Below are 25,225 nucleotides of genomic sequence, written 5' to 3' on the forward strand. Positions count from 1 at the left end.
TGCTGCAGTGGCCAGGCAGAAGGCTGGTGAGCCAGAAGAGCAACTGGGTATTGGTAGAACACATAAGCAAACAGCCACAACGCCAGGAGTTACCAGTTCCACTGCCAAGGCTCGACTCCCTCTGCACTTCAAACAGCTCTCATAGTCTGCCTCCAGAGTTCAGGACTTGATTTCCCTGCCTCTGAGCCCTCCCTCTGCAAGCGCAGTGGTTACCATGGAGCAAAAGAGGTAACACTTGTGACGTCGTGACAGATGACTTTATGCAAGAGCCGACAGCTATACTCACCCACGTTACAGGATGTGAACACCGAGAGGTGCCAGCACCGTCCTGTGACACACAGCTCTGAGGAGCTTTCCTAGAAAGCATAAGCCACTGGGGGGACTCAGGAGGTGTCCTGCAGTGTGACTGGCTCGGCCTCCCCATGCCTCCAGGCCAAATCTTAGCAGCGGAGGTCTCTCTAGCTCTGAAGTGGCAGCTCCAAGGTTAACCTGGCAAAGAGCAAGCAAGCCAAAAAAAACAACCCAACAACAGAATTTGCTGCAGCTGTTCCCAGAATGAATTGTCAGGTGGAAGTGCTTTAAAGACAAACGCTTTGCAGGTCATCTTTGCCTCCGGGGGAGGATGAGAAAACCCCCACCAAGGGAAGAAAGCTCTGCAGCCCCAACGAGCCACGCTGCCTGCACTTGGCCTTTCTTTGCTGCCTGGTTTGCCACGGGGAATGATATCCCAGACTGCTTCCAGGGCAAGCTGTGCAGTCCCACAGCTCTCCCAGCCAGGCCCTGGATCTCCAGGCCACAGGGGCACTAAACCGGCGGGGGGCAGGGAGGAGCTGCAGTGCTGCCGGGCTCGGGCACCAGGCGCCAGCAGCATCTCTACAGCAGGCTCAACTGCGCCGCGGGGATCGAAGGAGTGGCGCCTGTCCGTTATCGCGACAAGCTGCTGCCGCCGCCTGTCCGTTATCGCGATAAGCTGCTGCCGCCTGTCCGTTATCGCGACAAGCCGCCGCCGCCGCCTGTCCCCTCGTTGTCCCCCGCCCTAGGCGCCCCCCGCGGGCAGGGCAGCCCCGGCCGCGCCCTCGGCGCAGCGGCCTCACCTCACGCGCAGGCGCGAAGCCAAGTAACGGCGGCCGCGCGTGCAGCGGTGCAGCCAATAAGGATGGGCTATGGCAGCAGAGCAGCCAATGGGAGCGGACCGCGGCAGCGGCGCCAATCCGAGCAGCCGGGGTGGGCGGGGCGTTGTTTAAACGCGGCGGCGGTGGCAGCGGCGGCCGTGCGAGGAGGAGGTTTTCGGGTGCGGTGGCTGCGCCTGGTCCCGTTCGTCGTTGTGAGTACAAAGCTGAGCGGTCTGCCGCAGGGGGCTGGCTGTGGTTTATGCTTCCCGGCCGTGTGGGAGGCCTGAGCCGCTCTCTTCCGGCCTTGGCATCGTCTTGGGTACTTGTCTTAGCACCCGGCGGGCCAAGCAATGGTGCCGGTTGGGCTTGCCCGGTGCCGCCGTGTCAGCTCCCGCGGTGCAAAGCCGGTTGTGCTGGCCGGGCCCCAGCTGTACGTGCTCGGCTGTCGGTAGCTAGCACCAGGGAATGATAGCCGCGGGAGTGGAGCCCTGGCTGGCCAGCGGAAGTTGCTTGGGATGAGCTCCCGAGGCAGGGTCATGTCACTGCGACTGGCCCGGCAGCTGCCTGCTTTGCTGTGGCTTCCAGGGGATAAGCTGCGAGCTAGTAAGGGAAGAGACTAAAAGGATTTTAATGAGCCTTACTGCTTTCTGATATAAATAAGAACACTTGTGAGAAACGGAGAGACTTTGGGGCGGTCAGAAATAGTAAGGAATAACTCACAGGCTTTCCTGAAATGTATAATGATGGTAGAGACCCTCCAGCTTGCTTTTATGAATGGTAACCTGCAGTGAAGTATTGGTAGCATTAATCCACTCTTAGTTCAGATTGCTCAAATACATTTGCATTTTCAGTTGCTGTTTACAAGTCATTTTCTCGGGGTACCCTAGCCTCCCAGCCTTGAGCCTCACAGCTTTCTAGGTCTGATGTCCAGTGCTGGACATGCAGTATGACTTCTTCATGGGCATGCACAGACCTAAAGCTGTAGGCATCAGTTGCATTCTCCTTCAAGCAGAAGTGTGCTTAGCTCTGATTTAGTTGTTTCAGGCAGATGTCTTGTACAACAATTTCCATCTCTCCTCGTTCACCGTGCTCTGTGCCTTCCTCTTGTTCCAAGTGATTTAGGAATAAGGTTGACCAAGAATTGGAACAAGATGGCATCTGTGCTACAAAATGTCAAGGCCACGATGTCCTGGCGGAAACACCAGCTCCTGGGTGACTTTGATGAGAATGAGAGCCCTGTCCCTGACAAATTCAAGACCAGGGCTTCTCTGAGCTCTCTCAATACCATCCGCATGTCTCTAAGGAAGCGAGTACCACTGAAGCAAGTGGAGATGAATTTTCATGAGACCCCAACCTGGGAAAGCCTGGAGGCAAGACAGAAGTGCCAAACTCTTCAGACTCTCAGAAGAACAGCAAAAAATGCTTTTGGAACAGTGTCCCAGGTACTTTGGCTTTGTGGTGGAGCGAGCATGGGTAGTTTGCTTTTTTGCTTCAACTTCAGTGCTAAGATTTCTAGGCTCTGTACAGAAAACTGCGTTCCAGGGAGCCTGTCCCATGCACTTGCACACCATAGTGGTTGTCTCATAGCCTTAATGTCCATCCTGAATTATAGAAAGGCAAATTACAGCTCTGACAGAGCAGGAAGGAAAGTGAAAAGAAGAAATGTAAGACATGGCAATAAAGTCAAAGTTCTGCTGAAACTAAGTAAATGCTCTTCTCCTGCTGTATGTCATCATGTATGGCAAAGCAGCCTTCTCAAGGAGGAAGGTGGGTAGAGGCTGCCATTGCTTGTTAAGAATTTTCTGATGCATATGTGGTTCTTTGGATTATTTCAGTATGTTTCCTCCTTTTCCTGTGCCCATAGTATTTATTAGCATGTCCTTCATTGCAGTCAGTCCGAATCTGGACTGACAAAACCCACTAGATGGTATCAGGGTAGCAAACTTGAGCTTGCACTTTCCACCAAAGGGTGGAGACCTCTGATTGGAACTTGTATGTTAGGGAGCCTGGCTCTTTCCTGCACAGGAGCTGTGTTCCAGTGCCTGGTGAAGGAATGACTTCCCCAACACAAATGGGTACAGAGGTTGAGAAGCGTTCATGCTGGGTTAAAACTGGTATGAGTGTGAAAGCCAAGGGTTCAGCTCAATTTTGCCTTGTCTCTGGTTTCAAACTCCAGCCCAGGTGAGTTAATTTAGCATAACATGTATGTCTAATGCATCTTGCAGAAAATACAGAAGTCTTGTCAAAACCCACCGGACTCCAAGGTGACCTTTCCAGCTGAATCCACCAGCAGAAGCTGTGCAACCAATTCTGCCAAGAGAAGAAGCACCACACCTCGAGCTTCTTGCTGTAAGGAGTCAGCAGCCAGTTCCAAAGGCACCCCAAGATCCAGCAAAAGAGCCTTGCTTAGGCCAGTGAGGCTGTCAGAACGCAGAGGGTGCAAGGGTTTGTCATCCTGGTTTGGCAAAGATGCTGTCTCTCTCCGGAGATCGAGAAGAGCAGCAGCACTGAAGAGCCCTTATTCATCCCCTGCTCCTGGCAGCAGAAAGATGTAAGCCCCATTCCTTTGTAAACCTTATTCTGTTGGGGGTTTGGTTTGGTCTTTAGTAATGATCACTCTGTTTGCAGAGAGTTTGACTGTGAGCTGGAGCTGGTCTCCTCCAGGATGTGCAAGCTGAAGCACATCTCCCAGGCGTTTGATGATGCTGCTGTGCAAGAGGAGAGGTAAATGCTGCTGTCAGCTTTTAGCAACAGCTTACCTACCACTTGGACACTGCCAGTTGCAGGCTAAGTGATCCCTTTAACTCTGAATGTGGAATAGTTGCAGAACACTCTCAGCTGTGGTATGGCAGAGCCTTCAAGATACTTCTGCAGGTTAGATCTGCAGTGGGACTTGCACCTTCTAAAGCCTGCCAAATGCTCTCTGGTTTTAGGTCTCTTGCTATGGAAATGATTTTTCACAGCAAGAGCCTACCTTTGGCCTTGTGAGAACAGCATCTCCTTGTCTCTTGTGTAAAAGAGATGCCAATCCAGGCTGGCAAAGGGGGAAATCCCACTGCACTGATGCTGTCATTGGTGCCTGCACAGTTATAAGAAAAGCTTTTTATTAGGCAATATTATCTTGACAAACAATCCATGCTACCCATAACTCAACAATTCAGGGGATGCAGAAGCCTCTTGTTTAATCCAAGAGGTAGGCTGCTGTGTTTGTAAAAGTTCTGTCCCTCTCAATTAGACACTAAAGGTCAGAAGTGTTGTCACAGGGCAATTCCCTAAATCTCCTCCTCCCTTGGAACACTTGATGACTCTGTCAAACATTCAGTAATTAAAAGTCAAGCATCTACAATCCAGAGAGGGCTTAGCATTAAGTACTTTTACCTGTAGAGGGAAGGACTTAAAATCCTACATAATTCCAGAAAGCTCAGTTTTTACCAATGGGACCATTTCTAGCTAACTGGAGGTTAGATCTTGTGTGAAGTTAATGATCATATCCATTGAAAGGTCATTAAATCTCACTGCTAATATTCTCCCATCTGTTAGTGATATGACAGTTTCTCTCATTGGTAACTGAAGATAGTAACAACCAGGTAAAGTAGCTGTTCCCTTACCTTGTCTGTGCCTGCATGCATCTGTGAGGAGAAAACCTGCTGTTTGCAGAGGGAAGGGCTGCTTGCCTCAGGTTGCTTCAAGGTATTAAGTGGAACCACAGGGCTCTTCCCTCATATTCACTGTGTCTGGCTCTGCCACAGCAGATCACTGCAGCTGAAAACCTTCACCTCTACCTTCTGGATTAGTGAAACCTTGTGGGTTCACACTGAACCAGAAGTTTGGCTTCCATGCAAAGAGCAGCTTTTCTCACCCCAGACCAGAAAACTACTGGTACTAATGGTTTTGTTACTCCACCTCTCTTCTCACCCATTGCTAATGATGATGACAAAGCATGACAAGAACATTTTGCAGCCTTTCTTTCCCATCCCTAGCTCTGTCTTGGCAGTTAAGACAATGCCAGCACAGTAAGAGCAGCTGGGACCTGTATTGCTGGCAGTTTCAGACACAGCAATCAGTACCTAAATGGATGAGCACAGGAACTCTCTGCTCTAAGTTTCTAAACATCACTTCTAGAGTCAATTCATTGAACCATCATCAGACAAGTGCCTCTGTTACCTGCACTGAGATCTGTGTTGTGGCATTCATATCTTCACTCTGTGTTACAGTTACATTCTGAATGCTGTGTCCTGGTTTTGATTGCTGTAACAAGAGCAGTTTCAAATGCTTGAGTGAAGCTTTAAGCAGTGATGTGCACTGCTTCCACCTAAACAATTTGGACCACTTCTCCTGCAGCTGTAGGTGCAGACAATGTGCTCTGTCACCAGCTGGTTTGTAGGTTGCCTGCTGGAATAACCCAAACCCTTTTTTTGGGAGGTGCTCTTACAGTCCTGCATATGACTATTACAGTACCTAACTGTCATGAGTTTGTGTTAGCTCCCCTTTCATCTTTTCCATGATGAAACCAATCTTGATCTCTAGCTGTTTATAGTCACCAGTTCCATGTGCTAATGTTTTTCACTTTAATGGCTTAGATTTTATCACAAGAAATGCTCCTGTTGCTAAAGTACTGCAGTACTTCACTAGTACTGCCATTTATGCTCACTGAAGGTAAAGTATTTTCTGGCCAGTGTTCAGAACTGTTAGACCCTGGAAGTGTAGAGCCCCCAGACCTCTTCCTTGCTCCCATCTAGTATTTTCCCAGCAATTTGCATGACAAGCAGTTCATTAACTTCACTGACTTCATGCTGCTAATGGCAGTCTTGTTCTTCTGCAGGGACCATGCAGGATCAAACCACGGCTCTCTAATGGCACAGAACTCACAGCCTGCACATCCAGCTCAGAAACCTTCTCAAGCTGTCAGAAGCTGTGCAAGGAAACTCCATGGAGCACTTGGTACCTAGGCAGAGATAGCTGTAACTATATATGCTCATAAACTAACAATAAAGGAGAGCTCTGTGGAGCACTTGTAAAGGTGCACTCCCTACACTGAGCAAGCCATAACACTTCACAATCTTGCATGACAAAGCAGCTCAGGATTTCCCTTCCCTTGCTTTTTCTTTCCAGGTGAACAGGAGAATCAAAACTGTGTCTTTCATAGGGCAGGAAGTACTTTGAAGCTTATGTTGAACTGACCAGAGCAAGGGCCACAGACTCATGAAGGGTGATCATAGGTAGCATTTAGACTGGAATCCAATTGCCACAAGTATTAATACTCTGCATACTGCAAGTGCTGGTCCATTATGCTGAAAGCTTAGCATTTTATTATATATATATAAAGAAAGCAAAAGTTATGCATCATGTTTAACTGGAAGTCAATAAAGCAGCAGTGGTTTGGTAGAGTTCTGTCCCCAGCTGCCATTCCAAGGCTTCTGTGGACTCCTTCATGCCACAAGAGAGAAACCACATTAAGCCTCTATTAAGGATTGCTATTAGATTAGCCTAATTAATCCTAAGTAGTTAGGTTCCAGACAAATCATTGCAGCTTTACAGGAGTTCTTGCTGCTGCTTTAAACAGCATCTTGGCAGTGGAGTTAACCATGGGGTTTGTACTACAACAACTTTTAGTTCTGCACAGTAGCTTGAATTAATTCTTGGCATGTACTGACACCACTCCTGTAAAGCTTTCACTAGGATGCTGTCTTGTTCATAAATAGCTTTTATAGATGACTTGTGAGAGGGAGGGAGAGGTGGAGCTCTGTGAAGAGCCAACCTAAGTATTGTTGCAGGCATTCAGATGGATTAAACAGCCTCTATTTATGCTGCTCCCATTAGCTACTAGGATGTGTACACTGATGGCTTAATGCTTCCCCACATGGCTGGTAAGAAGACTCAGTGACACTGCTGGCTGAAAGGCAAGGAAGGTTTTATTTGACTAATCTGATTTTTAAAAACCAGCTCACATCAAAATCTGTACCAGGTGTAGAAATCTTACTCCTTGTTCCACGTTAAGAAATTCAGTATTGTACATTTTTGTTTGAATCTTTACAAGGCAGCCATAGGAAATATAAACATCTGTCACCAGATAGAACCTTCTCACTGACAAACAAGAGTTCAAAGTATGCACATCATAATAAAACTACAAACTGAAAGTAACAGCTACGGTTTTCAAGTTTCCTTGTAGGAATTCACTTGGAAGTGGACTGCTCCCTCCCCTCCCTCCCCTCCCTCCCTCCCCTCCCAGCAAATAGAAAAATAAATGATGCAGAAGGCCTGGGGTTCTGTGAGAGGACTGCCCCACACCAGTCCCCCCCTCCCTAACCTCATCTTTAAAGCTTGCAATCTGTAAAGGACATTTTTCAACAGTGTCATGTCTGGTGACCCCTCTCCCAGCATGTCACAGGAAGCCTGCACCTCTCTCTCTCTCTCTCCTCCTCCAGGAGTTCTGTGCCTCCTTTACAAATGAGAAATGAGCTGGCAGATGTCTTTCCTGTTCCCCCATCCCCCCCATGGTTATCTCCAGTTGATTGGAGCTTTTTGACATAAACACAACCAGAGGGTAAACACTAATCCTTTCCTCTTGGGCTTGAGCTACAACGAGGGAAAGGGGAAATATCAACACCTGACTTCAATTCCAGAGCCCATGACACAGGATTCTAGCTGCTCCACGACCTTCATTTCTGCAAACAAGAGCTCTTTTCACCCCCAAAAATGTGTTATTAGCTCCTTTTTTTCTTTCTTGTTGGGGGACCAAATTTAGGATCATCTCTGGGAACCTCTCTTTCCCCTTGAATGATTAAACAGCATGGAGTCTAATTCCCTTGTAAACCCCACAATTTCTGCTGAGGCTATCAGCACAGAGCAGGGGGAATCCCTGCTCTTACAGAAGCGAAGGGAGGGAAGTTGGGAAGTTTTGTGTTTAGGGGAAGTCTATCCTGTACCAGCTCTGGAGGAGGAAGGGAAGTGCCACTGCATGCCTGAAATGAACAATTCAAGGCAGATAGCTTGAGGTCAGCTACCACACTTCAAGTCCTAATCAGAAACATCATGAAATGGCAGTGTGCAAGCTCTCCTTTCCTCTCAGGCCAATGGGCTCGTTAAAAAGGTGTCCAGGCTCTGCTCATCCAGGACCTTTGAGGAGGTACTCACCTTTCTATAGCTTAGGTGCAGGGTGGTGGTGGGGGGAAAGCCTGGGGAAAACCCTCTCTGCTCAGTAACAATTGATAAACACTTTCAAAATGAAACTATTTACTGATTTTTAGGGATTATTACACATGAATTTTAACAAAGATTAGGAAACAAAATTAAGTAAGGAAAATACTTCTAATTTCCCCCCCCACCCTTGTAAATGTACTCCATGGTGCTGCAGGTTTAAGCATTGGAGCTTTGCTTAAGCACCCACAGCCAAGGAGTGCCCTAGCCTAAGGGCTGCAAACAACCAACAACCAAAAGGGACAATTTTGTTCATTAATCATGGCAAATAAAGGTTATTCTGCTGACGAGTGGAGCTTCCAGCTAAAGTGTCATGGTTCTGCTTATTTTAATAGTAGATTCAGGTAGGTAATCTTTTTCCCCCCTCTAGGTGATAGTTCCACTTCCAGAGAAGCACTTTAGCATTGACTTCCCCAGGTACTAGAGGAACAGGTGAACCATCCCCAGGTACTAGAGGACCAGGTGAACCATCCCCAGGTACTAGAGGACCAGGTGAAGTAACCTGTAAGAACTGAGCCTCCTTGTGTGTAAACAAACCCAACTGGCAGCTCTCATGAACCCCCAACGAAACACCAATTACCAAGGGCACTGTTTTATGCCTAACAAAACACTGAATAGATACAAAACCATGCCACAAAAAACCAAAACAAGGAGTTACTTTGGTCAAGCAAGAATCTGGTTTCCAAGAGCACTAAAGTGTATGCAAACACTCAACAAACAAACAGAATAATTAACAACTAACTGATCAGTCCAAAGGAAACAGATTTTGGCTCCACATCACTATTCAGATCTGTGCAATAGTCTGCACTTGGTTTGGGGTTTCTTTTTTTACACACAACAATATATTCAAACCCTAACTAGACAACAAAATTGAATCAACAGCCACTGGGGGAGTTGGTTTCATCGTGGTGGTGGTGGTGGTTTTGGTTTTTAACTGTAAAAACAATATTGGTGATACATTTGTTGTGAAAGCAGAACCAAAACTTCACTGAAGGAGGTGGGTTTGGTTTTCTTTAGTAACTACACACACACACACACACACACAATAGCAAAGCACAGTTGTGCCAGGTGTGTTTTCACAACATCTCAAGTCTACCACTTGTGTTAATCACAGCCACTTCTTTTTACAGTAGTTTAAAAGTGGATCCACAGCAACAGGGGAAAGGAAGTAAATGCTTCCACCTTTGCACTGCCTTAGCACCCACTGGAATAATGATGGTGTGGTTTACAGTTTCACTCAGGTTTCCTTCCTTCAGCAGGTTAAGAGAATGCATTTTTCTGTGACAGACTGGAGGCACTGAAGGTGCTGAAACTACTGCTTGAGTGTAACCTGTATGCCTTGGGCATCCACCTGCCTGACTTCTCTATCCCTTTTCCTTCTGTGCATGATTTAACACTTCTGGAGCCTTATAAAGCTTAAGCAAGAAGAGTGTGGGACTAAGCTTATCCTCAGCCTGCTTAGGAGGAGTGATAATCCTTCCATGAATGGTTGGACTTGATGCTCTTAGAGGTCTTTTCCTACCTGAATAACTCTCTTCTGTGAGAGTTACAAGCAAAACTGAAAGCCAGCTGCAAACTGCCTGCCCATGAACCACCACCTGCAGTTCCATGTGACTAAAGATTCTGACCAGAAGCAAAGGTTTTAAAGAGAAAAAAACACAACTGAAAAAATGATGCTGTAAACCCAGTGAGCCAGCAGGCAAACCACAGGAGCTCTCCTCAGCATAGGTGGGACAATGAAGAAAGAAAAAGCAAGCTAGTGGTTCAACATGCATGAGGAGCCCCAGCCATTGCCACTGAGTCTTGTGGGACAGGCAGCCTAGTTCTGAGATGGCTCAAATCTTGTTCATACTCTCAGCTCCAACAGAAGTTGTTTTGCCATTTTAGTGGCAATTGCCTGCTGCTTTCCCAGGCTGCCCAGGGAGATTGTGGATGCCCCCTCCCTTGGAGGTGTTCAAGGTTAGGTTGGATGAGACCTTGAGCAACCTGGTCGAGCCCTGCCCATGGCAGTGGGATCGAATCTAGCTGATCCTTGAGGTCCCTTCCAACCCAGACCAGTCTGAAGCTATGAAATGCATCTAGCCTGTGATGGTTTGGAAGATCAGCTGATTAGTAAGAAGCCTTAACCTCCAAATTAGTGCCAAAGTGCTCAGCTGGAGGCATGTGATCAGGAGATAAACCATTCTATCCCTGAGCAAGAAGTGATACTGGAGTTCTGCAAAGGCCACATGAGCTCTCACATCTGTAGGAAATCAAATCAGGGAAAGGATTTTCAGCTTGATTTCAGTTCCAGGGGTAGAAAGTTTGAAACATTACCTATCTAAATCATGCACACACACACACACACACACATTGTTTCACTACTATTAGCTCACAATATTCTTGAGAAGCCAGCACAGTGACTACTGCAAAGTGGACTCAGTAATAATAGACAAAAATCAGTTTTCATGACATTGTGTCTACAAGGGTAAAAGACAGACCTTAACAACTCAGGAGATTGCTCTAACCTTGTGCTCAGGTGCTGGTTCCTTTAACACAGTCACAGAATCACACACAGATCCCTCTTTGGAAAGGAAGGAAGCCTTTCTACTACAGCAACTTAAAAACAAACAGATCTTGGAGTCTCTTGGATCATAGAGGTAGACAGCTAAAGAAACATTAGCTTTGAACTTTGCAGCAGGAACAGTGATGAATGTCAGGAGATGTGCTACACAACACCCAGTGCTTAAAAAGAAGTTTGCAATCCACATTGCTTTCAGGTCCCCTCAGTAAACTAAATCATCTGCCTAGTGCCTTACAAGCCTTGGGGTCCCAGGCCTACTTAAACCCAGCAAGCAGGAGCGTGCTGCCAGTGAGCTGAGCGAAGGGAAATGCAGTTTGCCTTACCTGCACAACCTCCTAGCTGCAGAGGACAGGGGAAGAAATGGGACTCCATCCCTTGAGGCAGGCTGGATGGATCTCTGAGCAACCTCATCCAGTTGGGGATGTCCCTGCTTGCTGCAGGGGGCTTGGACTAGATGATCTTTGGAGGTCCCTTCCAAGGCAGTGCATTCTATGATCAGAATTAATACAAGTAACAGGGCCAAGACAGGCCACAGAATAATTCCTCTGAGTCTATGGGTTAGAGAACTAGGTGTGACACTACTGGGAAAATATTTGTAAACCTGAAGGCTGCCTCAATGGAGTTCCAGCCTGGAGAAGAGAAGGTGCTGGGGAGACCTTAGAGCAGCCTTCCAGTACCTGAAGGGGCCCTACAAGAAAGCTGGGGAGGGACTTTTTACAAGGGCCTGTGGTGAAAGGACAAGGGGAAAGGTTTGCAACTAGAGCAGGGTAGGCTTAGATTGGATATTAGGATGAAATTCTTTACAGTGAGGGTGGGGAGACACTAGAACAGGCTGCCCAGGGAGGTTGTAGTTGCCTCCTCTCTGGAAGCACTCAAGGCCAGGTTGGATGAGGTCTTGAGCAACCTGGGCTAGTAGAAGGTGTCCCTGCCCATGGCAGGGGGGTTGGAAGTGGATGATCTTTAAGGTCCCTTCCAACCCAAACCATTCTATGATATGATTCTGTGTGGATATCTTTGATTTAGCTTTTGTAGCTGGCTGGCTTGGCAACAGGGCACAAAGCCCCAGCCCCCTGTAGTCAGTGTGAGCTACCAGATGTTAACCTTTCCTGAATCTTCAGCAGAGATTCCCTTTTCCTCTAAAGGGCACATTGTAGAAGAAAAATTACTGCTGTGCCAAGAGCTCTTTCCAGAAGTTGAAACAGGTAACAGATAATCTTACCAAGCAATGCCTAAACACTTGAGCCAAAGCTCTCCCTTTACGAGCTGCTTTGCTGCCTTCTAAGGCAAAAGGCATCACTCTGCCCTTCAAAATGCACACTGAGCCTTTTGGGTGGACAGATTCAGGTTTACTTCTGCACTGTCTTCATAGCTTTCCACTGCATTTCTTGCCTTCTTTACACACCAGCCTTTGAAAGTCATCCATTTTACTGAACAGACTTGTGGAGAGGCTGCTTGTGGTCGAGCTGCACGTGAGGAAAACCTGGAAGGGGAAGGCACGACCCCAACTCCCTGAAATTAAAACCAAACACAAACCTGGAAAGAAAAAAAAATCTCCTATTGACCTCAGACTTCCTCAGTGTCAATAGTCTGGTTTTCACTTCGAAGGGAAAAGGTTTTTATGTGCACTTGTAACTTCACTGCAGGTTCTGAAAGACTTCAGCCAAGGTTCTCATGCTGAACGTGGTGCGGTGGAATTATCTGCGAGAAGAATCTGCAAACTGCTACGACGCTGAACTAACCACAACACTTTAGAAGTATTACCACAAAGGGAGAATTCCACACACTTTACTTCTGAGTAAGTGGATTGAGAGATCCAAGAGGAATATTACACAGGTAGGAAAACGTCTGCTTGGCACCTGGGATTTGGTGTGTCCGTTCTGTGAAGCTCAGAGGCTGTCCTTCTGAATGCTACGGCTTGTCTCTACACAGCAGTGGTTACAAAGCAGAAGGTAAACAATTTACTCTCAGGAATTCCCTCATTGCCTTTTCTCTCCTCCAGTGTAAAGTTTCTAGGTAGAACAATGAGGAAAAAAAGTGATTGCTCTGAAGTTTGTAGAGCCCTTAGTAAAAGGGTTCCCTTTAGCTTACTACCACCTTAGGAGTACCTGTCTCTTGGACTTGAGAGGGTCAGAGCCATCTCCTCACTGGTAGTCCCAACACACTGTGCACAGTCACCAAAGTTCCACAAAACAAATGTGATCTCTGTACACTTGCACATGACTCTGTATACAGCAACACCAACTGCCTCAGACTGTGGCAGACACGTTGATTTCTAACACGGTTGGGTTTCTCACGGTTTGGTTCTTAAGTGGAGCTCTCCCATTTACTCGACGTCCAGCACCTCACACAAACACGAGTGCCCACGTTGGGGGTCTGCTGACCAAGACTGCAAGCTGCAAAGGAAATCTGGGGCTTAAGGCACCCAAAAAGCATCTTGCTCCACAAATCCTGACCGCTCGTTATTGTAGTCCCCACCTCTGCTTCCCCTTGCAAGTGAAGTGGAAACAGATACCTCTCTTTCATGTCTAAAGTGCAAACCTCTGTAACCTATGGGACCTACTGTTTTGGGTGCAGCTAGGTAGCTGATATGAGACTCCTCCTTTTGAGGAAGGTCAGCCTGTTGCAGCTTTTTCTCTTATTGCACATTTTTCTTACATCTGTTGCAAAGAAAAAAAACAATAACCAAAGAGATTTCCTGTTGCTCTGATGCCATGGGTTCAGGTTTAGCTTTAACATTTCTCCATCAACACATCAAGGGGAACAGACTGCAAGCTCCCCACTTGCTGTAAGAAGGCAGATTCCAGAGCAGGGAAGACTCTGAGGTACAGGTTCCCCTCCACATCTCTTAGTTTCAAGCTGCCTCAACATTACCTTTGAGGCAGGCCTACGAGTTGGATGGGGTGCACCCAAGATCTATGTTCCCAAGCTTCCTAGGGGATAGACTCAAACTTGTGAACTCCACCTCGAACCCAGGCAATGGAAGGCAAGTGCCTGTCGTGATCTTTGTCTGATTCGGGCTGGCTCTGGGCGCGCTCTGGCTTGGGGTTGGCAGAAGGTGGCTCAGGCTGCTGCACAGACATAGTCCTGCGGAGGTGGTTCCGCTTGCGCAAGAACTCCGGCTGGGAGTGGAGGCCAAAGCTTCCCTTCCTCAGGATCATCCGAGAGCTGTTCTTCTTGGGTCGGGAGTGCAGACTGAACTCCAGCGAGGCCAGGTGGGCTGCGTACCCTTCACTGAGGAACTGAGACAGGCAGGAACGAAAGGGAGTGACAAATTGCGACTGCCTGGACCCTTGAGCTCAGCGAGGAATTCGATTCCTATCTTCAGCATCCCAGTTAGATACCTACAGAGCACTAAAGCTCCTCTCCCCTCGGTTTTGCTTTCCAGTGACCTGTTCCATTTTGTCATCCTGCAGTTTGTGATGCATGCACTTGCAGATACAACCTATGGCCACCCCATTCCCTTTACACTCCTCTCGGGATAGAATCATAGAATCAACAAGGTTGGAAAAGACCTCAAAGATCATCAAGTCCAACCTGTCACCCCATTCCCTTCCTACTCCTCTCAGGACCACCCCATTCCCTTCACCCCTCTCAGGACCACCCCATTCCCTTCACCCTCCTCTCAGGACCACCCCATTCCCTTCACCCTCCTCTCAGGACCACCCCATTCCCTTCACTATTCACCCTGCCAGCAAAGCTCTATCTGAAGCCAAACCTGCTCTTCTTCCTCTGGTCCTTCCCTTTTCGGGGTGAATGCATGTGCAAATACACACACACACACACCACCCCCCCTGCATCTCCTTATTCTCCCCAGGACTTCCTGGTTGAGCAAGAAGAGTCACTTACTTGACACTGTGCCTGGTATTTCTTGGTTGATCGTCCAACTATGTAGATCTGGGATGGTGCCAGGGCCAAGACATTGTACACAGAAATGTCCTTCATGGAGCCGTACGCGGCACAGATTTTGATGTGGCACTGAAACAAACATTACTCCTGAAGTGAGCTCTCCACTCAACACCTGCACTTACAAGGGTGGCACATGTTCTGCAATCAAGCAGCAGCCGAGTTCATTGCTAACAGCCTCATTCTGTAAGCCACAGGAAGCTCAATCTGCCTGCCTGCGTGGCAGCAAGGACTGCAGGTACGCACAGAGGAAAGAGCAAGCAGTTCATCTATCTGTCACGCCAGGAGGGCCCCTTTGGATGCTTCATCAGCATTCCTTGCTCCTTAAAAAGTGAGGAAGGAAGTAAGGAATGCCAAAAAGACTTTGTGATGGCCAGTGAGATTTACTGTCCCAAAGGAAGGGAGATCTTTAACCTTGTTCTCGGATCATAGGAGGTTAGGGGTTGGAAGGGACCTCTGGAGATCTTCCAGTCCAACCCCGCTGCCAGAGCACGGCCATGGAATCCAGCACAGGGTCCAGCACATAGAATCCATCCAGGTCACACAGGAACAAATCCAGACAGGGCTGGAAAGGCTCCAGAGAAGGAGACTCCACAACCTCTCTGGGGAACTGTTCCAGTGCTTGGTGACCCTCACAGTGAAGAAGTTCCTCCTCACATTGAGGTGGAACCTCCTGTGCTGGAGTTTATGTCCACTGCCTGTTGTCCTATCACGGGATGCAGCTGAGCAGAGCCTGTCCCTGTCCCCTCCCTCCTGACCCCCAGCCCTCAGATATTTATAAAGATTTACTAAATCCCCTGAAGGACATTCCCTGGGGCAAGGTTTCAAAGGCTACAAAGAGGTTTGTGGTACCTCCTGCATGAGATTCCGGAGGAAAATGGTCTTTTGTCGCAGGGGGTCGTGAACGAGGCCATCCGAGAAGAAGATCATCCCTTGTGGGAAGTTGTGCTGAGACAGCCACGAAACCACACGCTGCTTCTGCATGTCTGGGCGGCCAGTAATGTAGATAATCAGATAGCCCAGGTCCTGCCAGTGCCTGGCAGAAACAGCAGGGAGGTTATGGGGGTGCAGGAAGGGAAATGAGACTCGCAGGGTGGCTCAGCACTTCTCTGCCCAGCACAGACCCCAACAGAAGTCAGATGTTATCCTTCAACAAGTGGAAAGCAGCATAGCTAAGTCCCTGCTCCTACCCTAATAATTAAGTATTAATGTCTGCATCCTGAAGCAGATAGAGAGAAGCAAGAGCAATCCTTATCCAATGATAGATTAAATGTGAGAGCTATTTAAAAATGTTTTCAGAAGAGACATCAAGTCTGGGACTTCAAAAGCGTTAGTGAGAATTCCTCCTGCCTCTGCTCTAAGGAGTGGAAACTCTGGAATCATAGAATGGCTGGGGTTGGAACAGACCAGACCAGAACAGGCTGGAAGAGACCTTTGCTATCATTGAGTCCAACCTCTCACCCAGCACCATCTAATCAACTAAACCATGGCACCAAGCACCCCATCCAGTCTCCTCCTAAACACCTCCAGGGATGATGACTCCACCACCTCCCTGGGCAGCACATTCCAGTGGCCAATCACTCTCTGTGAAGAATTTTCTCCTCACCTCCAGCCTAAACCTCCCCTGGCACAGCTTGAGACTGTGTCCTCTTGTTCTGGTGCTGGGTGCCTGGGAGAAGAGACCAACCCCCACCTCGCTACAACCTCCCTTCAGGGAGTTGCAGAGAGCAATAAAGTCTCTCCTGAGCCTCCCCAGCTCCCTCAGCCTCTCCTCACAGGGCTGTGCTCCAGACCCCTCCCCAGCTTTGTTGCCCTTCTCTGGACACCTTCCAGCAGCTCAACATCTTTCCTAAACTGAGGAGCCCAGAGCTGGACACAGGACTCAAGGTGTGGTCTAACCAGTGTGGAGTACAGGGCAAAATGACTTCCCTGCTCCTGCTGGCCACACTGTTCCTGATCCAGGCCATGATGTCATTGGTCTTCTTGGCCACCTGGGCACACTCCTGGCTCATGTTCAGCCTACCATCAACCAGTACCCCCAGGTCCCTTTCTGCCTGGCCACTCTCCAGCCATTCTGACCCCAGCCTGTGTTCTTTCCTGTTAACATTCCACCAGGAAAGTCAGAGGTTTAAGAAGTGAAGAGTGCAAACCTCACTCACCTGACCACATCAACGGCCCCAGCTCGGACCTTGGGGTCGCTTCCCATAATTGAAACACTTGCTGCAAACGAACCATCGATGCTGAACACCACACACTCCATCCCCCGGGGCAGCACAGTCAGGTAGCTTGCAGCACTGGTCTGGTCCCCTCTGGACAGTCCAAGCAATCAATACATTTAAAAAGGGGAAAAATGTCAGAGCATATTCTAGTTGAGATCTGAAATTAGGTCTGTCTGGCCCTACAGCTTCAAAAGCTGCTGTCAAATAAGGCTCCAGGTTTCCATCTTATGCTGGGCAATTAAAACCTCAAGCTTTTAAGACACAGCTTTCCAAAGAGATGTGTGGAAGCTGACTTCAGTAAGAAATCAGATGTGTACAAACCCTAGAATGGCTCAGGTTGGAAGGGACCTCAGAGATCAACTCCAACCTCCCCAGTATGGGCAGGGAGACCTCTCAGCTAGACTCAGCTGTTCAAGGCATCATCCAGCCTGGCCTTGAACACCCCCAGGGAGGAGGCAGTCACAGCCTCCAAACCAGCCTGAAGTAACTAAACTGCTACTCAAATATGCTGTGTCTGTATATGCCTATAGATGCACTGAGGATCTGTGCTGCAGTAGGGATAAACTCCTTGTTCTGAGCACCTCCAGCCAGGCCAGTGAACAGAGGATTGCTGCTTCAGGTCTAAGCTGACAACACAGTGACAAGACCAGGAAAAGATAACTAACTGACCCAAATCCCTCTCCACCCCCCCTCCAACCTGAACACACCTTGGTGCCTTTTCTGATCACAACACACCCTCATCACAGCTCTAGTTGCAGCTTGGAGCTATTACCTGACCACCATTTTGATGGGATAGACACCAACTCTCAGCCTCTTCTCCTTGGGGATGCTGTAGGATATCCTGCCACTGCTGTTGGATATCTCTGTGTCAAAGTACACCCACCTACCCGAGGAGGGCTCGGTCATGATGAAGATATCCACCTGCAGAAACCACAAACAGCCACAGGCTAACCACTGGACTTGATGGTCTTAAAGGTCTTCTCCAATGCAGGCAACTCTGAGATTCTGTGGCAGACAGCATCCCCCCTTTTGCAAGGCCCTCCAAGTCTAGACCCTGTTACTATCTCCAGCTGTGGCTTGTACTCAAAGCTTCCAAGTGACTTGGCTAGTGACACACCTTCCCCTCCCTGTAAGGCTTTTCCCCCCTGGTTCTGTACATCTGTGCTACACTCCAAGTGTTTTCCAGTCAAAGCTGGTTTAGAAAACTCAGGAATTTCATAGACTGGCTCAGGTTGGAAGGGACCTGAGAAATCAACTACTCCAACCTCCCCACCATTGGCAGGGGCACCTCTCAACTAGACTCAGCTGCTCAAGAGCTCATCCAGCCTAGCCTTGAACACCCCAGGGAGGAGGCAGCCACAGCCTCCCTGGGCAGCCTATTCCAGGGTCTTCCCACCCTCACACTGAAAATCATCTTCCTCAGCTCCAGTCTAACCCTGCCCTCCCTCAGCTTCAGACCATTTCCCCATGTCCTATTGCTGGACACCCTTAGGATTTGATTCCTTGGACTTTACCTTTTCACCTGTTAAAGCTACCATGTCCAGAGGTCCATACATAAAGCGCCCAACTAGTACCTGAGGACCATCTTCTGCTGCAATGACATCATTGGCTCGGTGATTAGCAGTCACATTCTGAAAGAAGAGCAGGAGGTAAGGGGGCTGGTTTGCTTTGGTACCCAGGCTCCTGCCTCTATTATGTTATTAGGAGCAGTGCCACAGCAGCAGAGTCCTGGGCAATGCATCTGAGGTATGTCACAGAGCACCCAGCAACGCTGCTCCCACTTCATGTGTCCACTAATGGCAGGCTCCTGAACAGACTGAATGGCCAAGTAAGAGAGAGCATTTAAGGGACTTTCCCTTCAAGTGGTGCCACGGAGCTGCAGAACTACATGCAAGAGAGATGCATCTTCACTGACAGCTCTGACTAAAGTGGCATCTGAAGAATGCAGAAGATATTGTTCTCCTGGAGCTCTGGATTCACCTAGCATGTAAGAAAACAAAAGAACAACCTCTTTGCCTAACTGAAATGTAAAGCCTCTCTGTCATTTAAATCAAGATACTCTCTCCAAGCCCACAATGATCAGGAATCACAGCATGGCTTATGTTGGAAGGGAACTTAGGCATCATCTACTCCAACCTACCCCACCCCAGGCATGGATGCCTCTCAAGTTGTTCCTATTCCCTGCCTGTTAATTTGTTTGCCTCTGGATGGTGTTTTCAGCTCTTCAGTAGTATCTGGTTATGCTTTGGGAGATCAAACTCCATTTGAACTGCTGCCAACCCCCAGGTGCTGCTTGCCCCAGGGATTCACACTTACTCTCAGCTTGACGTGGGTCCTCTTGCGGAGCCATTTTTCCGGCGGGTTGGAAGGATTCAGTGTTGCTGGGTCCAGGTTGTCATTTTCCTTGAAACTGACATTTTCATACCTCATCACCTGAAATCACAGCAATTAGTTTAATCAAAGTCTGGCCTGGGGAGTCCTGCTAGGTGGGCAACCAAAAAAAAAAGGTGGGGGGAGGAGGAGAGGGGAAGTACAATGCTGCTGCAGCTGAGTAAGGGCTGCAGAGCCAGAAGCACAAAGAAAGCAGAAAGAGATGAGCCACACACTGACATGAATCATCCAAACTGCTTTGACCCTCTTGGCCAGCACTTCAAGCACTTCTTGCAAAGCTTTTCCACAGAGCCTGCCACATTCCTCCAGAGAAAAATGGTGAAAACATAAGGATGGTATCAAGTGACAGTCAGGGAGGGGGGAGAAGAAAACCCAACAACCCAGAGATCAATGACCTGTCTTAAAATGAAGGCCACAACATCTGTTGATTCCCAGTAGCTGGCATGGAAGAGGTGAGGCAGGGCCACAGTTGGAAAGGCTGTCAGCACATCTGGACAGTACAAGGCATAATCTATTCGTTTTGTTCCCCACCACTTTGCAGTAACTACAAAAGAAAGAATAAAGTCAATAAAATCAACCAAACCAGCAGCACACTTCTGCAAGATTTCCTCCTAACAAACCTCTTTCTGCCTGTGTTTAAGCCAGATGACTGAATGAAGCCTTCTGCTTTTCTACTCTTGGCATCTGAGTCTGTTAAAAGGCATTTACCAACCACCAGAAGCCCTGTTTTCCACTGACTGCATCATCACTTCAGTGTCTGCAATCCTACAAAGTTCTGTTGGGTCCAAGAAGCCACCTGGGGCCTGATTTCCATTGGATTCTGGTCCATGGAAAATGCAGAGTGAAAGAGCAGTGTTTGGCTGGTCCTGTTACAGGGGCAAATCCTTCCCAAAGAGTGCATAGAGCACTGACCACAGAATCATAGAATCAATAAGGCTGGAAAAGACCTCAGAGATCAAGTCCAACCTATTACCTAATACCTAACACCTCCTGACAGCTACACCATGGCACCAAGTGCCACATCCAAGCCTTTTTTGAGCACCTCCAGGGATGGAGACTCCACCACCTCCCTGGGCAGCACATCCCAATGCCAATTACTCTCTCAGTGAAGAATTTTCTCCTCACTTCCAGCCTAAACCTCCCCTGGCACAGCTTGAGACTGTGTCCTCTTGTTCTGGTGCTGGCTGCCTGGGAGAAGAGACCAACCCCCACCTGGCTACATCCTCCTTTCAGGTAGTTGTAGAGAGCAATAATCTATGACTGCAGCCCAGCAACAAGGCAGCTTCTAATCATGGGTAACAAACCTTACCTATCTATTCTCCTTCCTGACTGGAATAGGCTTCTAAACCCCTTCAGTATGAAACCCTCAATGACTATTTATGAGCAACACCTCAATGCAATCCCCTGACTTCACTTGTATTACACAGCCTCACAGGAGGTTAGGGATTGGAAGGGACCTCTGGAGATCTTTGAGTCCAACCCCACTGCCAGAACAGGGCCATAGAATCCAGCACAGGTCACACAGGAACACATCCAGACAGGGCTGGAAAGTTCTCCAGAGAAGGAGACTCCACAACCTCCCTGGGCAGCCTGTTCCAGTGCTCTGTGACCCTCACAGTGCAGAAGTTCCTCCTCATGTTGAGGTGGAACCTCTCAGTCTTCTCTTCTCCTTCCAAACAGCCCCAGTATTCCTCCTGCTACTTAATTACAAACAGAAGAGGAAGACAAATTGTAGTATCCAAAACTGCAGTGACTTAGGATTCTCCCCAAATGTCCAAGCTGGTTTTCCTTTTCCACAGGTAAGGCCACAAGGGGAAGGGTTTGGTGCCATAGCAGGCAGCACCTGGCAGCAGGCTGCACTCACTGTTGGTGAGGGATGCTGATGGCAAGCTTTCTGTTGACCCTGAGTTCTCACTGTTTGTGCTGGCCAAGCTCAACTTCCTTGTTTTCCCTTGTGGTTGATCAGCTGCATTTGGAGATCCAGGGCTCTCCTGAGAGAAAGGTAGGTTCAAAGAGCTGTTCTCAAGGAACAGAGCACTGTGGGCTTGGATAGCATCACCTGCAGGGTACAGAAATGAAAAGAAGACAAGGCAAGACAATGAGGTGAACAGCATGGCTCTGAAACACTACTGTGCCTGTGTTCATTTGTACCACAGAGCTAATTTTCCTGAACAGCACCAGATTTAAGAGCCATGGATGAAACTCCCACAAGGGTGAGGAGGACAGCTAGACCTGTGAGCTGTGCAAGGGAAGAAAGCTGTGCAAGCAAGAGAGCTATGAAAACAGGCTCTGTACCTAACTGGTGAGATCTTCCATCCCCCAGCGGGTATCTCTGGTATCGTGGGACACTGAATGGAGGCAGGAGATGGAATCTTTTCTCCAGCAGAGGTTCAAGTCTGCAGGCAGAAGGGTCAGCAGAGTGGAAGAAACTGTACACTTGGCTGCAGGCTGGGCGCACCTGGCATACTTGGGTGAGAATGAGACAGAGACAGAGACAGAGAGGTCAGGGCTGGCCCTTCACAATTCTCAAGGAGTCTATACAGCAGCATGGTTGAGTTGGTCTTCTGCAAGCTTCAGGCTAGCAGACATAGTATCAGTCAGGGTTGGAAGGGACCACAGGGATCAGCCAGTTCCAACCCCCCTGCCATGGGCAGGGACACCCCACACTAGATCAGCCTGGCCACAGCCTCATCCAGCCTGGGCTTAAACACCTCCAGGGACAGGGCCCCAACCACCTCCCTGGACAACCCATTCCAAGAAATGGAAACAACTTGTTTGCTACTTCAGATGTAAAAACACTTCACTGCAACAGAGCTGACAGAGACACCACAGTCAGAGCTGCACACCTGTAGCAGAGAGGAAGAGCAGACAGAGGAACAGACAGAGGGAAGGAAAAAAGAGTTGTAACTGTATTACTGAGTCTTAGCACAGACATTACTTCAGGTATCCTTCTCAAGGACAGGTCCTTCCTGAGGTGTAAGCTTGGTGGTGTATGCCATGGAGTACATGACTGGCAGCAGAGCAAGAGACACTGCTAGGGGAGGGGTGACACCCTCAGAACAGCCCTGACCACCTCAACACCTACATCCCATCTTTTAGAGGAAGAAACTTACCTCCCTAACCCCAACCTACCTCCCTAGTCTTCAACTAGGCTACTTTATTTACCTCCTTTTATCTGACTCACTTTGTTTAAAGGGTCACCAAGCCCCAAGGAAGATCTTACCATCCAGGCCAGGCAGAACAGTACTCCTCATGGCCAGCACCAAACCAAGCGGCGATCCAAAGAGGAAGAAATCAGACACCTCGAATTCAAATCGGCCCAAGTTGACCTCTGAGAGGCTGGGAGTCACAGGAGGGAAGTCTGCACCATCTTTCAGCACACTTGAGTGGATGCTGAGAGAAGAAAATGCACTGATTCAACAATAACTAAGAAGAAAAGAGGAGGGAAAAAAATCCATTCCCAAACCAGAGCTTAGAAAGCTCTAGATGCAGGCAACAGACCTTAAACTCTAGATAGCTAGTGTAGGATAGCAGCCACTTGTCTTGATTTCCAGGGCAGCTACTCAGTACATTTACCATCTCCAGCACGTAAGAGTGTTCCACAGTTGCCCTACAGAACACTCATCGGTAAGTGACACAAGGACTGAGATTGAGGTTTACCTCCCACCCCTTTGTAGCAGCTTATTCTGAAGTAACCCAACGGGAGCACCCAAAGCAATTACCTCACACTTTACAGAACAATAGAAAGCCTGTGAGGGGAGTCAGAGGAGTCTTTAGAAAGCAAAACATAAGAGGAACTCGGAATTATAAAGCATTCATCCATCCTGATTGCTGTGGGCTGCACTGAAGCAGCAGAACTGCTTGCATGCAGCTTGGCACAGTCAGGACTCTGGGAGTTGAATAAAGATTAAACGAGGGAGTCTCCACGTGTGAGTAAGTTCACACTTAACCCACTGTATCTATGCTTTCTCTGAGGTCAAAAAAACCAACCTCTCCACATGTGAGTAAGTTCATACTCAGCCCACTCCCCCTGTGGCTTTCTCCGAGGGGTCTGCAGGGACTTTAAGCAAAGCTCCAGGAAGTCAGCACAAACAATAAAAATCCTTCTGCTGCTGCAGTGCTGCCAGGCTCCATTCCAAGGCAAAGCTTAGTGCCTCTGCTCAGCCACCCAGCAGCAGTTACCTAGACAGGAAAGCATGATGCTGGGAGATGGTATCACAGTCGCAGGTGGACGAGTCACTCTGTTTCCTAGGCAACGGCTGCCCTGGCTTCTCATCCTCCACGCTGCCCAAGATGTCAATATTGCTTTTGCTCAGGGCTTTGCTGCCACCCAGGCTGGAGTCCTCTGCCAAGAGGGGATTATCCTTCAGAGAATGAACAGGGGGGAAAGGGAGATTTAGATAGCAACCAAACCAGAGCAGAGCTTCTATGAAATGGCTTCATTTATACCTCTGACCTCACTTCTTTACCAATAAATAACCAGGGCAGAAGGGGTTAGACTTTTTTGCAGCAGCAGATGAGGGAAGAGCTGAAGGCTAAATTTCCCTGTGCAGTGCAAAGCCTAAAAGCTGGAAGTTGATTAGAGGTAGGGAGGAGAAGTAACTCCAAAGCTTTACTCCTCACAGAATCACCAAGGCTGGGAGAGACCTCAAAGATCATCTAGTCCAACCTGTCACCACAGACCTCATGACTAAACCATGGCACCAAGTGCCACATCCAACCCCCTCTTGAACACCTCCAGGGATGGGGACTCCACCACCTCCCTGGGCAGCACATTCCTATGGCTAACGACTCTCTCAGTGAAGAACTTTCTCCTCACCTCAGCCTAAACTTCCCCTGGCACAGCTTGAGACTGTGTCCTCTCGTTCTGGTGCAGGTTGCCTGGGAGAATAGTATCATAGTATCAGTCAGGGTTGGAAGAGACCACAAGGATCATCTAGTTCCAACCCCTCTGCCATGGGCAGGGACACCCCACACTAGATCAGCCTGGCCACAGCCTCATCCAGCCTGGGCTTAAACACCTCCAGGGCCCCAACCACCTCCCTGGACAACACATTCCAGGGCTTCACCACTCTCATGGGGAAGAACTTCCTCCTCACCTCCAGCCTGAATCTCCCCACCTCCAGCTTCATTCCATTCCCCCTAGTCCTATCACTACCTGAGATCCTGAGCAGTCCCTCCCCAGCCTTCCTGTAGCCCCCTTCAGATACTGGAAGGCCACAATTAGATCACCTGGGAGCCTTCTCTTCTGCAGACTGAACAGCCCCAACTCCTTCAGTCTGTCCTCACAGGAGGATTTGCAGATAAAAGCCTTCAGTACTGGCTTCTGTGCATCACAAAACTCCAGCTGCAGAGCTCATTTTCAGACAGCATTTATATACATACATATGAGCAAACCCCTCCTGCTGTCCTGGCAATTTACCAATGCCTTAATTTTTCTCTGGTTGATATGGAGCTGATTCCTCCAGGAAATGAATCCAGAGAGTTTCAGCTGTGTGAACTTTTTTGCTCTCTTCACCTGGATGCTGCTGATGCTTCCTCTCCTGCTGCTGCCTCGACTCTCATCTGCTGGATTGGAATTGTAGCAGATGGCATCAAAGCCCAAAATTCCTCCAATGCAGTCACCAATGAGACACACCTGAGGAAATCAAAAGGGTTTTTTTTGGTGGGAGGAGCTGTAACAGGCATGTTAAAAGCAAACAAAAAGCATCACAGCACTTTCTTTGTACCTTTGGTTTTTCCACACCTCCATTCCTACTGCAGCTAAAAATGTAAAGCCTTCTTCTCCCACTTCCTTTTAACTACAGACATCCTATGCCAAGAATATCTGTCCCAGGTAC

General features: G+C 48.5%; 2 protein-coding genes across 5 annotated transcripts in view; one reads left to right on the plus strand and one right to left on the minus strand.

The window, feature by feature from the left end:
• Window positions 1-1,258: 1,258 nt before the first annotated feature.
• Window positions 1,259-7,341, plus strand: PIMREG (PICALM interacting mitotic regulator). 2 transcript variants are annotated; one of them, XM_068154870.1, is made up of 6 exons: window positions 1,259-1,324; window positions 2,227-2,554; window positions 3,338-3,663; window positions 3,741-3,836; window positions 4,653-4,699; window positions 5,935-6,019. In XM_068154870.1, the coding sequence occupies exons 2-5, from the start codon at window positions 2,264-2,266 to the stop codon at window positions 4,681-4,683; spliced, it is 744 nt and encodes a 247-aa protein (XP_068010971.1). In that variant the 5' UTR covers window positions 1,259-1,324; window positions 2,227-2,263; the 3' UTR covers window positions 4,684-4,699; window positions 5,935-6,019. The 2 variants fall into 2 exon arrangements, with proteins under 2 accessions (XP_068010971.1, XP_068010970.1); XM_068154869.1 differs by lacking the exon at window positions 4,653-4,699 and having other exon boundaries at window positions 5,935-7,341.
• Window positions 7,342-7,555: 214 nt separating this feature from the next.
• PITPNM3 (PITPNM family member 3) overlaps window positions 7,556-25,225 on the minus strand; it is a 53,058-nt gene continuing 35,388 nt past the window's right edge. For 2 of the 3 annotated variants that reach the window (XM_068154863.1, XM_068154862.1), the window contains 13 exons: window positions 24,904-25,023; window positions 23,568-23,749; window positions 22,609-22,778; window positions 21,681-21,851; window positions 21,250-21,444; window positions 19,781-19,929; window positions 19,311-19,427; window positions 18,509-18,625; window positions 17,767-17,915; window positions 16,935-17,084; window positions 15,628-15,811; window positions 14,719-14,847; window positions 7,556-14,111 (listed from right to left, as the gene is read on the minus strand). In XM_068154863.1, the coding sequence (XP_068010964.1) occupies window positions 13,803-14,111; window positions 14,719-14,847; window positions 15,628-15,811; window positions 16,935-17,084; window positions 17,767-17,915; window positions 18,509-18,625; window positions 19,311-19,427; window positions 19,781-19,929; window positions 21,250-21,444; window positions 21,681-21,851; window positions 22,609-22,778; window positions 23,568-23,749; window positions 24,904-25,023 (2,142 nt within the window). In that variant the 3' untranslated portion in view covers window positions 7,556-13,802. The remainder of the gene's footprint in view (window positions 14,112-14,718; window positions 14,848-15,627; window positions 15,812-16,934; window positions 17,085-17,766; window positions 17,916-18,508; window positions 18,626-19,310; window positions 19,428-19,780; window positions 19,930-21,249; window positions 21,445-21,680; window positions 21,852-22,608; window positions 22,779-23,567; window positions 23,750-24,903; window positions 25,024-25,225) is intronic. The other variant, XR_010989372.1, reaches the window with a different exon arrangement.

This window comes from Melanerpes formicivorus, unplaced genomic scaffold, assembly GCF_026170545.1.
Source record: "Melanerpes formicivorus ecotype bairdi unplaced genomic scaffold, bMelFor1.0.p_v2 SCAF_29, whole genome shotgun sequence".
Classification (NCBI taxonomy): Eukaryota; Metazoa; Chordata; class Aves; order Piciformes; family Picidae; genus Melanerpes; species Melanerpes formicivorus.